Source organism: Zootoca vivipara, chromosome Z1 (genome assembly GCF_965207765.1).
Source record: "Zootoca vivipara chromosome Z1, rZooViv2.hap1.1, whole genome shotgun sequence".
Classification (NCBI taxonomy): Eukaryota; Metazoa; Chordata; class Lepidosauria; order Squamata; family Lacertidae; genus Zootoca; species Zootoca vivipara.
Genome location: NC_142583.1, coordinates 25,016,436 through 25,030,890, shown reverse-complemented (window position 1 = coordinate 25,030,890; position 14,455 = coordinate 25,016,436). Strand labels below are relative to the sequence as shown.

Here is a 14,455-nt window from a genome sequence, read left to right as displayed (position 1 = left end):
AATCAATAAAAATTATTTTTTAAAAAAGACTTTAAAGGCATGCACAGCAACATTACCTTTTTGTGCAGGGAGTGTGGGCGGGTGGCGGCGAGGCAGCAGGTTAGTGGTGGTGGTGGGGGCCTGATCCGGCCATAGGCCGAGTGGGTGAGGCGGCGATCTGGTGAGAGGCCGGCTAGCGGTGGCGGGGCTCGATCCGGCCGTAGGCCAAGCGATGGAGGCGGTGGGAGGCCGCTAGCGACGGAGGCGGGGCCCGATCCGGCCGTAGGCCGAGCGATGGAGGTGGCGGGAGGCTGCTAGCGCTGGAGGCGGGGCCCGATCCGGCCGTAGGCCGAGCGATGGAGGCGGTGGGAGGCCGCTAGTGCTGGAGGCGGGGCCCGATCCGGCCGTAGGCCGAGCGATGGAGGTGGCGGGAGGCCACTAGCGGCAGAGGCAGGGCCCGATCCGGCCGTAGCCAGAGTGCCAGAGGCGGCGGGAGGCCGCTAGCGGCGGAGGCAGGGCTCGATCTGGCCGTAGGCCGGGCGCTGGAGGCGACGGGAGGCTGCTAGCGCTGGAGGCGGGGCCCAATCCGGCCGTAGGCCGAGCGCTGGAGGCGGCGAGAGGCCACTAGCACTGGAGGCGGGGCCCGATCTGGCCATAGGCCGAGCGTTGGAGGCGGCGAGAGGCCGCTAGCACTGGAGGCGGGGCCCGATCCGGCCATAGGCCGAGCGTTGGAGGCGGCGAGAGGCCGCTAGCACTGGAGCCGGGGCCCGATCCGGCCATGGGCCGAGCGCTGAAGGAGGTGGTAGGCCGCTAGCGGAGGCGACGGGGCCCGATCCGGCCGTGGGCCGAGCGCTAGTGGCGGCAGCGGGGGTGAAGGCTGGCGGCCACGCGGGCCACATGACAAGGTCTGGCAGGCCGGATTTGGCCCGCGGGCCTTGGGTTTGACACCCGTGATGTAAAGGATTCTGAAGGATCCATTCAAAGAGCATCTTACAAACATGGAAATTGTATTTTCGTGCAAAGCTCCTCTGACACAGATAATGTGTCGGTGCTCCCTCTATATATTAGCTTTTTGAGTAAGGGGAAAGTTATCAATTAAATAGAACACTATATGCTAGCAACATAATACAGTCATACCTTGGATCCCAAACGCCTTGGAACTCAGATGTTTTGTTCCGGTTTGCGAACATTCTTTTGGAACCCGGACGTCCAGCAGGGCTTCCGCAGCTTCCAATTGGCTGCAGGAGCTTCCTGCAGCCAATCAGAAGCCGCGCTTTGGTTTCCGAACATTTTGGAAGTCAAACAGTTCGACTTCCAAGGTACAACTGTATATACTGTAGCAGGCTATAAAAATGTGTGCTTTCCTTATCTCGTCCATAACAACTGTATGAGCCTGTCTAATGAAAGAACTATCCTTTGTGTGGAAGATCCTACCCTATATTACTTAGCCAAGATCAGTTTCAAGAAGACCTGAACCGTTCTGTGAAGGGGGGCGGTGTACCTTGATCTGAAAATACAACACTTATCCCTTTCCCTGGGCTATCCCTAGGGTAGCCCTAGAGCCCTAGAGCCAGGACAAATCACACTGTGTGTGTTCCCCACACCTTTCCTTCATCCATGCCTGCACCTGCTCCTTGTGGTGGTGGCGGCAGCACCTCCTTCCACCTCAATTGCTGTTTGGGTGTTGCGTTAGTGCCTCTCCTTATTTTCCTGTTGCTTTAGCAATGGCAGTTCCAGCGAGGTCTTCTGCCACCTGCCTCCCTGCTCTAGGCATTGAGGAGGTGAAAAACCTCGCTGGGTGGGTGGAAGACAGCTGGGCCCTTGCACCAAGCAACCCCCCTCCCAAAAGTAGTTGGGCTGGAGTCATCGCCCATTCATTCCCCACACACCCAGGGATAGCCCTAGTCCTCCCAGCCAGGTGCCATTGCAATTGGGGCAAAACCTCTGTTCCTATGTTTCTCACATGTAGGGCATATTTATTTTGGAGCAGGGCCACACTTTTAACATTGTCCCTGGTGTTGTGTCCTCTTCCTCCAATGTGGCACTTGGTTGACTGTAAAGAAACCCCAGTGCTTGAGTGGTGCAGAGGCTCCACATGATCAGGAGACCTGCCTGGAAAGGGAATATTGGCATTTTCTGTACCCTCTGGGTCCAGGGAGGGTCTGTTAAGAAAAGGCCACGCCACTGCGTCCTTCAAGATGATAGGCATAAGTCCCTTGCATAGTGAAGCATTAGCTATCCAATAAATATCTTCCTGCTAGATTTTGCCTACCGTAATGGGTAAGGGACCAAGAGGGTGTGTAGTTGGCCTCACCAGTCCATGTCTTCAGGCCACGACAACTTAAACGTACCCCATAGATTGTAAGAAGACTGTGTTCCATGGAAGTGTGGCTTCTGGTCCCCACAATTTTAATTTCTGGGAGTCCACCATAGCTTAAATGCTGAGGCTAGTGATGGTCTCGGCATTGGTGACACATCCTCCTGAGGTGTTGAGATATTAGCAACTCTTGATGGTAGCCAAATAAAGTGTGGAGCTGTAGTGGCAAGCGTATTGTTCTCTTAGCTTGATATGAGAGAATCTGCCCTATGGGATAGTACTGGTACTAGTCTGTTTTCCGTGGCTGCCTTAAGGATTGCTGAGCTAAGGTATACAAGGTGCTTTTTACGCTTTTAAGCGTGACGTATAAACACTAATTATTACTTTGCAGTATGCCAGACTAGTTAATAGCTACTTGCCTGGTGGCCTGTATTTAAAGGTTATGGAGTTGCTTACAGTATCAAACAAACTTTGCTTTCTAAACCCAACCTAAAAGTATTGCTTAAGTCACAGTTTCACAGCTCTCTGTAGCTTCCCTCTCCTCAGGCCAGGGAAAGTGAATGTTGCCCCTAACTCGTTCCTAGTTCCTCTCAGGAAGCACAACACATGCAAGCTGTATCTAGTGGATCTGTCATACCATTGCACCCGGGGGGGGGGTGTTCCAAAAAACTGAGCAGAGAAACTTTTTAGAAGCTGGCTCTTTTTTCATCCTGTTTTTAGGGCAAAAATGACTGATTCAGGGTTTGTGTATGCCATAAAATGTTTTGGGCAGTAAAAAGCTATTGGATTTCAATGGGTTTTGCTTCAGCTGAATGTATTTAGTACGAGAATGTTTGCTCCCTTTTATTTCTTACAATGTGTTTGTTTTAATCCACCTTTTCCCTCCTGGGAAGAGGAAATAACTGTCATTCTTTTAGAAGGGAAATGAACTGCTAAAGTTGTTTCCTACTGTTGCCCATCTTTTGACCCTTCCTCTTCCTCTTGTGAAACACTCCTGTGCTGCGCCTGCTTATGCATTGACCCCTGTGACCAAAGCTGTGGTAAATTTTGGAATGGAAGAATGGACTACATTTCAGTGTGCTGTACTTGAAAGCAGTTAAAGTGCAAGGACTTCATTTTTATTTTGGTACCCTCTGTACATACATTAAATTAGTCAATGGCACTCTGCTCATCTGTAAGCTGAGCCCCACGTGGAAAATTTACTAGTGATTTTACTCCTGTTGTTCCATTTTCCCATCCAATACTGAATTACACCCTGTTGCCTCATTCACATTATTAATAGGATATGTATCAGATGGAGGACGAGGAGAGAGGATTGAAGTTGTTGAGGAAAGAGTTGTGAGTGGAGGGGCGCCCTTTTCCCATCCTTTGGGCCCGCCTGGGAAGCTCAACAAACCACCTGCACCTGGACCTGGGTGTGGAGAGCACAGTTGAATGAGAGACAGCTGTGGGCAGGCTGAGGAAGTACCATTCGCCTTGGGCCTGCCCATAAAAAGCAAGTCTAGAGTGGGCGACTAGACTAGAGTTCCAGGAACTCGTCTTCTTGTGATACTTTTGTGGGTGAGGTGAGAGTTTGTTTGGACCCTGGGTGAGAACCCGGAGGCTGAGAGGGAGTGTGCATCAGAAGAAGAATGAATTTAAATTGATTTTTATATATGTTAGTATCTTTGTATTAATGTAACCTTTAGGGTTGCCAGACTCAATAGAGGACAGGACTTCTGTGCCTTTAATTGCCCTGCTCTCTTTTGAGTCTGGAAACCTTATAGAGAAACCAGCAGACCCTTTGTTCAATTTCCAAGCAAAGGGTCTGCTGGTTTCTCTTTAAGGTTTCCAGACTCAAAAGAGAGCAGGGCAATTAAAGGCACAGAAGTCCTGTCCTCTATTGAGTCTGGCAATCCTAGTAACATTTTTATATGTAATTGTGTATTTTTGTAATATTTGGTTTAAGTTGTCTGTTGTTGCTTCAGTTTTCTGTGCACAGTTTAGAGATGTTTTTTAATATATTAAGAGGTATAGAGATTTTTTAAAAAATCTAATCAAATAGGAAGGGCATCCATCAGATTTAACATGTAGGAGCCAGAGTTTCAGCCAAATATTTCTGCAAACATTTCCCATTATCTAATAACTCCTGGACATTTTTAATTACATGTTTATAATTGCACATTTTAATTACAAGCTTAACATGTGAAAACAGAATTTACCTGTCTGTTAATGAACAGTAAGGTATTAATTCATAACCCAGTGGGGGATTCTGAGTATTATCTGTGTCAATATGCTTTGTACTTCATAGGGTGTGACCTCCTTGGCCAACATGAACTGCTGAAAGACTCATTGGTTTGGTTATGGCAATTTCTTCATTTCACCTCTGGGACAAATAAAATTATTGTATACTACTTTATACCACTAGAGGTCAGTATAAACAAAGAAATAACTTACGGTTGTAAGAAACATTTTGTAAAGGAAACCCTGATTTCTGCAAAATAAAATAACATATAAAAAAGCTAAATAATATATATCTCAACCCCAGCCTGTTTTTCTTCTTCTGTGATAAATACTGGTTTAGGCAAACCTGTGATTAACCAAAGTTATCCATCTTATCCACTCTTTTAGATAAGGCTGACCAGTAGGCGATTGTTTTTGCTAATTATTGTGAAAATATATCTAGCATACTGTTACTAAGTAAGTAGCTCTTGTGGTGTTCTTGAGCGGGTTTCTGGTTATAATGTTAAAAGAGAATTTTAACATTTCTTTCTAAAATTATGTTCAGAGCAATCCTAACTGTGTAATACTGTAACCTTCCCTGGCAGTCGGGACTTTACAGTGAAGGGAAGGCAAGCAAGTCATACATACACTTGCTTGCAGGATCATTGCCTTGTTGCGGTGAGTGGGCGTGCACATTCCTATGACCCTTGTGAGCGTACTCCCAGCAGGGTCACCCAAGGTGGTAAGGTCAAAGGGGAGGAGCTAGACAAAGAATGATACAACAAGTCCTCAATGACAGAACAGGCGGAAGATAACAAGCGGTATGTTACAATGGGTGTGACGGCGGATGAAGGCTGTAGCAGATAAGAATCTACCGGGTGTAGTGATACTCATGCCATCGGAATAGTCTAACTGTGAAGAAGACTATGCATTGGTCAGCGTGCACTGATCTACACACACAAAACAAATTCACGTGCAGGCGTCTTCCAAAATCCATCCCGACCCAAAAAAGTCCCATGGCAATCGGCAAATGGTAACAGGGGCAAGGCCATGAAATCTGGAAGCCCCTAGTCGTGAACCAGCCCGTGGGCAGTGGATACAGATTCACTCGTTCTGACTCAAGGAATGAGGCAGTTGAGTAGCTCAGCAGCTGTATCCATGACTGAGCGGTCCTATTTAGGATACACACTCTGCTCACCACGAAAAGGGTGTGTGTGTAGAAAAGGTGCCCTAAACATAGTCTGCCTCCCTTTTTCCCTGACTGGATTACCATGCCCAGTGGGGACACCACCCAGCAGTTGTAAAAGACAATTGAACTTTGGAACAAGGAATATACAGACTTTGTTGGATAACACAGGTAATGAGCGTTCCGAGCACAGGATCACCATCAATGCAAGAGAGTTGCGACGAAGAAAAAGGAGGCTACACATTCTTCTGGAAAGGTCTACCTGAACAAGAAGGTCAAATACATAGAGTAGGCTTTGCTATCAAAAATGATCTTGTGAATCTCTCATCAAGAGTCCCTACCAGCATTAATGAGCGGCTTTCAACCCTTCGAATAAAACTTGCCAAAAACCAACAGACTACAATTCTAAGCACTCATGCACAAACACTCGATGCCGATGAAGACATTAAAGAAAAAAATTAGTCTCAGCTGGATGCCATCCTATCAGATAAAATTATCCTCCTGGGTGATTTTAATGGAAGAGTTGGGCGAGATTTCGATCTGTGGCCTGGGACTATTGGGAAAGAAGGAATTGGCAACAGCAACCAGAATGGAATCTTACTTTTGACGATATATGTGCAGCGCACAACCTTGTTATTACCAACACACTCTTTCAACAGAAATAAAGAAATTTAAAACTTCATGGAGGCACCCTCGGTCAAACCACTGGCACCTCTTAGACTATGTAATTGTCTGAGCTGAAGAACTCCATGATGTGCTCCTTGCCAAAGCTATGACGAGTGCTGACGACACTGAAGGGCCACTGCCAGTCAAGAGTAGATAATTATGGGATGGAAGGTACTGTAACTTACTGGTCAAAATATGCTTTACAACTGGAGCAGATGGGGAAATGGTCTGACTTGTGTTTGGCTGTTTTCAATTCCCTATTCATGAGCTACGAATGGAACTCAATATCTAGTACAGCTGTAATCTTAAAGGGCAGCATAAGGATCTAATCAAAACCTAAATATTTAAATCTAAAATTCAATAATTCAAACACTGTTTCCTTTAAAGTAAAATTTATTTAGCAAATTTTCAGGCTGCCCTTAAATTGAGTTAGGACCGGAGTGCTGGGACATCTGGCTCATTCATTAAAGGATGCTCAGCTTTTTCTTACAATGCTTGTCTACAGAACTCATCATTTCCTTGTCTTTTCCTTTTTCTGTTTAGCTTAGAGTTCAGATATTTCTGTAAAATGTATATATTTTAATTCAGAATAGATTCTCTGAAGATGCAGTGAAGTCTTAAAAGCCAAAAATTGGCAAGAAGTCTGGAAAAATGAGGGTTGCGGCAGTAAACTCGAGATGTATAATTTTACCAATCTAATGATATTTGACAGTTTCCCCTTTTCAAGAACTTTCCTATGTAAACATTGCCGAACTGGAGTATTGTAAAAGCCACTTAAAAAAACATTCTTTGCTGGCTGGATTTAAAGCTTTTGTTTGGTCATGTTTTCTTTTTGGCATATATTACATCCTCTTTCCCTCTTCTGTCTGTTTTAGTTTCAGGTTTGTTTGGTGGTTTCCTTTTGCCGTTCGTCTTCTTAGATTCTCTGAGGTCAAGTGGTTACTAGTGAAAGCTGAAATATGAGCAGAGTAGTGTTTTATATACTCCCCACCCCTCACTAATGAGTTCTGTTAGAATTTTCCAAGGCGTTTACAGTCATGGACCAAAACTATACTGTGGGTTGACAAGAGACAGAGCTACAGTAATATGTAATTATATGTATATATTTATGTTTTATCTCAAGCATGGATCAGAGTTGAATTCAGGATTAGGAATTGGTCAGGATAGGACAATATCTAAAGGCAAAAGCAGTGGGTTGTATTGTGAGGAGAAGGTACAAATGGCATCAGATTTGGGGCAGAGTTCATGCACATTGAGAGAATGCAGTTGAACTGGTATTAGTGGAAAAGAACTAGAGGAGAGAACTTCTGAAGTGGGTGTGTTGTGTCTTGCATTGCCATTTGATGGTATGAAAATAATTCCAACCTACAGTGTATACTTAATGTTGTATAGGGCTGCTGTTAGGCTAGAGCTGGGCTCAGGAACAATCTGACTGACACATTTTGTACCAGCTAAAATTTCCAAGTACCGTTGTCTTCAAAGGCAGCCCCATATACATTATATTAGGGCTGGCCGGTATATCAATATACAGTATAGTCCAAAACTGGTTTGAAGTCCATATCAGAATATCAGTTTCATAGTTTTTGACCTGGCGATATATCGCAAATCATGATGTGTGTTAGGGCTGGGCGATATATCATCCAAAACTAGTTTCAAGTCCCTGTCATTGTATTGATTTCATCATTTTTGACCTGGAAATATATTGCAAATGAAGTGTGTGTGTGCAATGTCAAAATCCCAATGTGGGGAAAAACATGAAGCTAGCCAAAGCCTCTACATATCTCCATCCTTATTTAAGACATTGTGATATATCAATATATCATGATGTTTAGCTGCTGATATATCATGATGTTGAAAACCAGATAGTGCCCACCCCTACAGTGCATTGAGAACAGGCATGTTGGATCAGACTGTAGGCCTTTCAGATCCAGTAACCTTTTTCCAACACTGCCCAAATATATGCCTAATGTTCTAACAACTAGGACCATGACTGCAGTAGCCCTCTCCAATGTCTCTCCAGTAACTGGAGACAGTACTGTATGTAGCTAACAAGGAGTGCTTGAATGCCTTGTCTTCCATGCTAGCAGAACATCTCAGCATAGAGAAGAACCAGAAGTGTATATTTAGGCTGGTTAACCTAACTGACTCTACCTTCCCTCTGCAATTCTCTGAGCTCGCCACCTTCTCCAGAGGAATGGGCAGCCTTTGGAAGAGTGTGACTGCTGAGGAAAGGGAGAATTTGCAAAACTCATCTATTCCCCCCCCCTTTCAGTCACAGAAGCCTCAACTGCAGTAAAGAGCCCTCTAAGAGAAGAAGCACAAAATTAGATATGTTCTATTGTTTTTCTTCAAATATTCACATTTCCAGGAAGTGTTATTTTTCTTCTTCTATTAAACTTTAACTTTTTAGTACCTCTTCAAACATTTCATTAAAAAAATAAAAGATCAACAAAATCGGATTTTGCTCATGATGTTAGAATTTGGTTTAAAAAGAAGTAGAGAGGCCTTTTTGCAAGTTTGGGGGAGTTTTAGTGAGTGATACAAAGCCCAAAATGGCTCAGGATTTTTCATACATTTAACAAATGTGTGAGAATTCAAGATGCGGTTTAAAGAAAGCAGTTTCCAAATGTATTAAAACTTGGGGGGGGGGGAAGGAGCAGGATTGTTACTTGTAATTCGATAGCAGCAGGCTGTGAGAAACCAGAAAGTTGGCAAAAGATGACAAAGATGTTTCTCAGCAAATTTGCAGGGTGAGTTTTTTAAAAAATAAGTTCAATACAGTGAGATCTATAAAAATTGTGCTGGGTGTTTGTTACTTACAGTACATTGCAACAACTAATGGATGTCAGGCCCCTGTTGCTAATTAACCAATAATGCACTTTGCAGACCTCTTTAGTTTAACTTTCTCATAAATCAACACCTAGTCCAGTTTTCACATGGAATTTTGGCTACAAGTAACACAGGCAGCAGTTTGTATGCAGTTCGATTCCAGTTGCCATTTAAAAAGTCTTGAAATCAAACACAAGAGTTCTTGGGCTGCTCACTTTGGTGGCCCTCAGGAAGGTGGCGTAGCTGCCTCTGGTTGAAGAAGTGTACATGCACACGAAAGCTCATACCAATGACAAACTTAGTTGGTCTCTAAGGTGCTACTGGAAGGAATTTTTTTTTATCTAGGTTCAACAGTGTGTGTCATCATCTTTCAAGGCACAGTTGTTTCATGCTGGGCAGGAGAAGAAACACTGCAGCAGGAGCCCCAATCCCTTTTGCCATGGTTCCAGCACTGCAGTTGGGTCTGGGCCCTTCTGCAAGAAACCGCTTGTACCTTTGTCGCAAGTTGCCTATGAACTGTATGTTTGCAGTGGCTCTTAGAATTGGGCCACTACTTTCTTTTGATGTTACTGCGACTAACTTGGCTTTAATAGTTGATGTGCTTTTTTAGGGGGGATGGCAACAGCCAGAGTTTAAAGAGAGTCTAATGTACAGAATAATGTATACATACTTACATTGATTGAGTTAGATGCTAGGATAAGCTAATGCAACTCTTAAATCCTAGTCTAGACAAAGCCCTTGTGGCAATGTGAAGGATGCTGTGGAGAGCCAGGGGCACGCCTAATGTTTTTGTAAATTAATGGAATTTCTGGCCCAAACCTCCGTATGGAGTGGGATGTAGCTGATAGTCTATGGCAGTCTGGCTGCGTGCCTGTCTGTGTTCTCACACTGGTTTGGAAAGGCATCTTTGAGGCAACAAGTTTCATTTATTCAAGCATTTGGTTGTTTAGCATATTGAGTGCTTCTGTCTTTATTTTCTGTCAATTCAGTTTAGGATTGCTTCACCGTTGAGCTAAGAGTTCTTTTTATTTGCTAATTTAAAGTCTCAGAATGTAAATTTATCTCTTTCTTTAATAACACACACACACAAAATATAATTCCTAATCTATAGTTCAACCCAATTTAAATATTCTGCATACACATTGTATCCCAGAGATTCAGAGTAACTACAGCCTAAATGCATATGAAGTTAGAATACATGAATACTGCTCTGTTGTAAGCTATTAAGATACATCTTTCCTCAACATGCTTGCCTCTTTGTCTGTATTAGCAAAATTGCTTTTGAGTAAAATTGTGTTTTACAGACTTGCAGGTCCTATGGTTTAAAAAAAAAGGGGGGGGAGCTTCCACTTTGTTAGGCAGTCAGAATTCATAGTCCGCAGCAAGAGAATATATGTTAATCTTCTTAAAGGCAGCAGATAAGATTTCAGAATCAGATTAAATATTTGTGTTCCAATGTTAGCAGACCTCCCTGGATCTGTCTGACAATCAATAAATCCTCTGCAGATTCTTTGTTCCTTCTGTCTGCCTTTCACTCTTTTTCAAGTTGTGAGCATTTAAATGAACAACAACATTTATGCCGTTTTAAAATGTTAAATTTTAAAACAAGATAGGTTAATGTTTTATTTGGTGCTAACTTGGATTTGCATCTCAAGTCTTGACTGCAATAACTTTAGGATGCCTCATATCTGTGTTTAGAGGAGGATTGTTTAGGACAATGTGAGCAGATTAATTCATGCACTTCCTTTTGAGCAATAAAGGGTGTCTTATGACTAGATCTTTATCATTACTCTACTTGGTATTTAACATAAGAAAAGACTCACTGTTGGATGAATGGTTTATCTAGGCTTTTTCTGCTATATAATATACTTTTTATTTCAGAGTTCCAAACTCTCTGTCAATAATACTACAATGCTACTCAATAGGTGTGTTTTTTTCCTTTTTGTATTTTTGTGATCAGCAAAAATGTAGTTGCTACCAGAAAAAATTATCTGTACTGGCTTGGAGGAGAAAATGTTAGTTTGCCTACTTTCTTAGCCAGTGTTGTACAGTTCGTACATTCAATTAGCCTAGTCACTGAAAAGTATAAACTAGGAACAGTGACTGTTACCACTGATTAAAAGGGTATTTAATATTATTGCCCTTGTTAGGCACTGCTGCTCATTAGTTGTCCAGTAGAGGGCACTGCTTTTATGTCAAAACATGAGCCAAACATTTGGTTTGGTACATTAAATCAGGCACCCCCAAACTGCGGCCCTCCAGATGTTTTGGCCTACAACTCCCATGATCCCTAGCTAAGAGGACCAGTGGTCAGGGATGATGGGAATTGTAGTCCAAAAACATCTGGAGGGCCGAAGTTTGGGGATGCCTGCATTAGATGAATGCTTTTTAAGTTGCCACTTTGAATTGCTTTCTAAACTATTGTTTCTGTCTTACTTTTTCTAGCAAAATTCTGGTTTCCAAGAAGACTGACTATGGGAAATGACTGTGAAATAACGTCCCCCACTGCCAATGATACGCATGCACATTGCTTTTTATGGGGTTCTTAAAAATATTAGTTATGTTCACTTTTTTCACCAACAGCTTACAGGCTTTGTTGAAGTGATATAGAGGATGCTTAATGCTTACATATATGGGGTGGATTTAATTGAACAGTGCAAACATAACTGTCTTCTGATAAAGAATTCCAAAGACTTGCATAGGTGAAAATCTCTGCCCCTTTAGATGTCATGTGTTCTAAAGGGTGTTGTTTGTCGCTGTTCAATCATGTTATGATATTATTATGCTGCGAACTCAACATGAGCTTATGATAGTTTTGCATAGCCTCCACTTTGGTTTGAGAAGTGTCCTACCTCTCCCCACCTTTTATTTTGTAAGGAGGCACAGCCGGGCCAACTTATTCCTCAGAGCAGGTATGGAGTGGTGATCAGGCAGAATAATATGGCAAGGGCCTATTTGTTTACATGGTTAGTGAGTTGTTGTTATATCCTGCTTGCTTTTCTTTAAAACAGGGATGAGGAGCCTGGGGCCCTTGAAATGATGTTGCACTGTAACTTCCATCACCCCTAATCACTGGTCATTCTAGCTGGGGCTGATGCATCTGAAGGGCTACAGCTTCTCCCCTCCTGCTTTAAAACAATCCATTGAAGTCCGCAAAATATTACAGCAAATCAAAATACAATGCAAGCTGTATCAGCCAAAACAAAGCACCCCAGAATAAAAGTGGGCAAGATGCACATTTTAACATCTTACCAGGCCCTTGCCCAATGCTTTATGAAAATGCCTGTTCTCAGAACATGGCGGACCAACTACCGTAGTCACCAGCTAGTGGGCCAGGTAGTCCTTCTTCAAGAAGGCATGTGGTGCTGCAATTGAAAAGCTCCCCCCTCCCCCAGTGCCTGAAGCTGCTCAACAGCAGAGGTGTGCAGAGGCATACACCAGCGTTCGGCGCCCCTTCTGCACCCCTGATGGCCAGGCGCCCTGGCGCCTTGCGCCACCCGGGCCTAGGGATGGCCCTGCATATGGTGAGAAAATTCTGAGAAAGCCTCTGGTGTCAATTGAAGTATGAATAGGTTGTACTATAGGCTAAAGCACAATGTTATGGATGTACAGTGGAACCTCAGTTTATGAACACCTCGGTTTACGAATTTTTGGTTTACGAATGCTACGGACCCATCTGGAACGGATTAATTCACTTTCCATTACTTTCAATGAGAAAGTTTGCTTCAGTTTCAGTACTCCGCAGACCGTCTGGAACAGATTAATCCACTTTCCATTACTTTCAATGGGAAAGTTCGCTTCAGTTTATGAACGCTTCAGTTTATGAACAGACTTCCGGAACCAATTGTGTTCATAAACCGAGGTACCACTGTATTGAACTTTTCTCTAAGCTTTTAAAATTTATGTTGTTGGTGATTTATATGAAAACCAAAATATTTGCAGAAGTAATAATAATAATAATAAATTTTTATTTATATCCCGCCCTCCCCAGTCAAAAACCGGGCTCAGGGCGGCTGACACCAACAGAATTACAATAAAACATAAAAACAATTAATTAAAATACAGATTAAAATACAGTATTAAAATTTAAAGTGCAGCCTCATTTCAAGTAGGCCATAAATCCAAGCCATGAGGGAGGAAAACACAGGGGTCAGGCTGAGTCTAACCCAAAGGCCAGGCAGAACAGCTCTGTCTTGCAGGCCCTGCGGAAAGATGACAGATCCCGCAGGGCCCTGGTCTCCTGGGAAAGAGCGTTCCACCAGGTTGGGGCCAGTACTGAAAAGGCCCTGGCTCTAGTAGAGGCCAATCTAGCCATCTTATGACTCGGGATCTCCAGAATATTATTATTTGTGGACCTTAAGGTCCTCCGTGGGGCATACCAGGAGAGGCGGTCCCGTAGGTACGAGGGTCCCAAGTCGCATAGGGCTTTAAAGGTCAAAACCAGCACCTTAAACCTGATCCTGTACTCCACCGGGAGCCAGTGCAGCTGGTAAAGCACTGGATGAATGTGATCCCACGGCCGGGACCCTGTAAGGAGCCTCGCCGCGGCATTCTGCACCCGCTGGAGTTTCTGGGTCAGCTTTAAGGGCAACCCTGCGTAGAGCGAGTTACAATAGTCAAGCCTGGAGGTGATCGTCGCATGGATCACTGTGGCGAGAGAGGTAAGGGACCAACTGCTTGATGCGGCGGAGATGGAAAAGTGCCACCTTTGCTGTGGATGCAACCTGCGCCTCCATGGAAAGGGAGGCGTCAAAGGTTACACCCAAACTCTTGACAGAAGGCGCTGGTACCAATTGAGCCCCTGCAAAAGATGGGAGTTGGCCCCCCAACCCCATGTCGCACCGACCTAGCCAGAGGACCTCTGTCTTCGAAGGATTTAGCTTCAGTTGGCTCCCACGTAGCCATCCAGCCACAGCTTCCAAGCACCTGGTGAGTGTGTCCGGGGCCGAGGCAGGGCAGCCGTCCATCAACAGATAGATCTGGGTGTCATCAGCATATTGATGACAACCCAGCCCAAAACTCCGGACAATCTGGGCAAGGGGGCGCATAAAGATATTAAGAAGTGTGACACTTGTACAATTCTCTTGGTGTAGCAACATAGTCCTAAGTGTCTGTAGCATGCAGTATCAATCCATTTTATGAACTCTGCTGGGATTGCCTACTCTACTGTCCCTCTGTACAAAGAATGAATTTGCAAGAGTATAGTTATGACAGTGTTTCAATGTGTGTGTGTGTGGGGGATATTCATTCATTAGAAAGTCTTTTTGGTGATCTTG

General features: G+C 43.9%; 2 protein-coding genes across 2 annotated transcripts in view; both read left to right on the top strand.

The window, feature by feature from the left end:
- TRAPPC11 (trafficking protein particle complex subunit 11) overlaps nucleotides 1-13,123 on the top strand; it is a 72,131-nt gene extending 59,008 nt beyond the window's left edge. Inside the window, exon 30 of the mRNA XM_088661057.1 lies at nucleotides 11,625-13,123. Within this exon, the coding sequence (XP_088517183.1) occupies nucleotides 11,625-11,651 (27 nt within the window). The 3' untranslated portion in view covers nucleotides 11,652-13,123. The remainder of the gene's footprint in view (nucleotides 1-11,624) is intronic.
- Nucleotides 1-14,455, top strand: part of STOX2 (storkhead box 2) — a 134,993-nt gene that overhangs the window by 19,598 nt on the left and 100,940 nt on the right. The gene's annotated exons all lie outside the window — the stretch shown is intronic.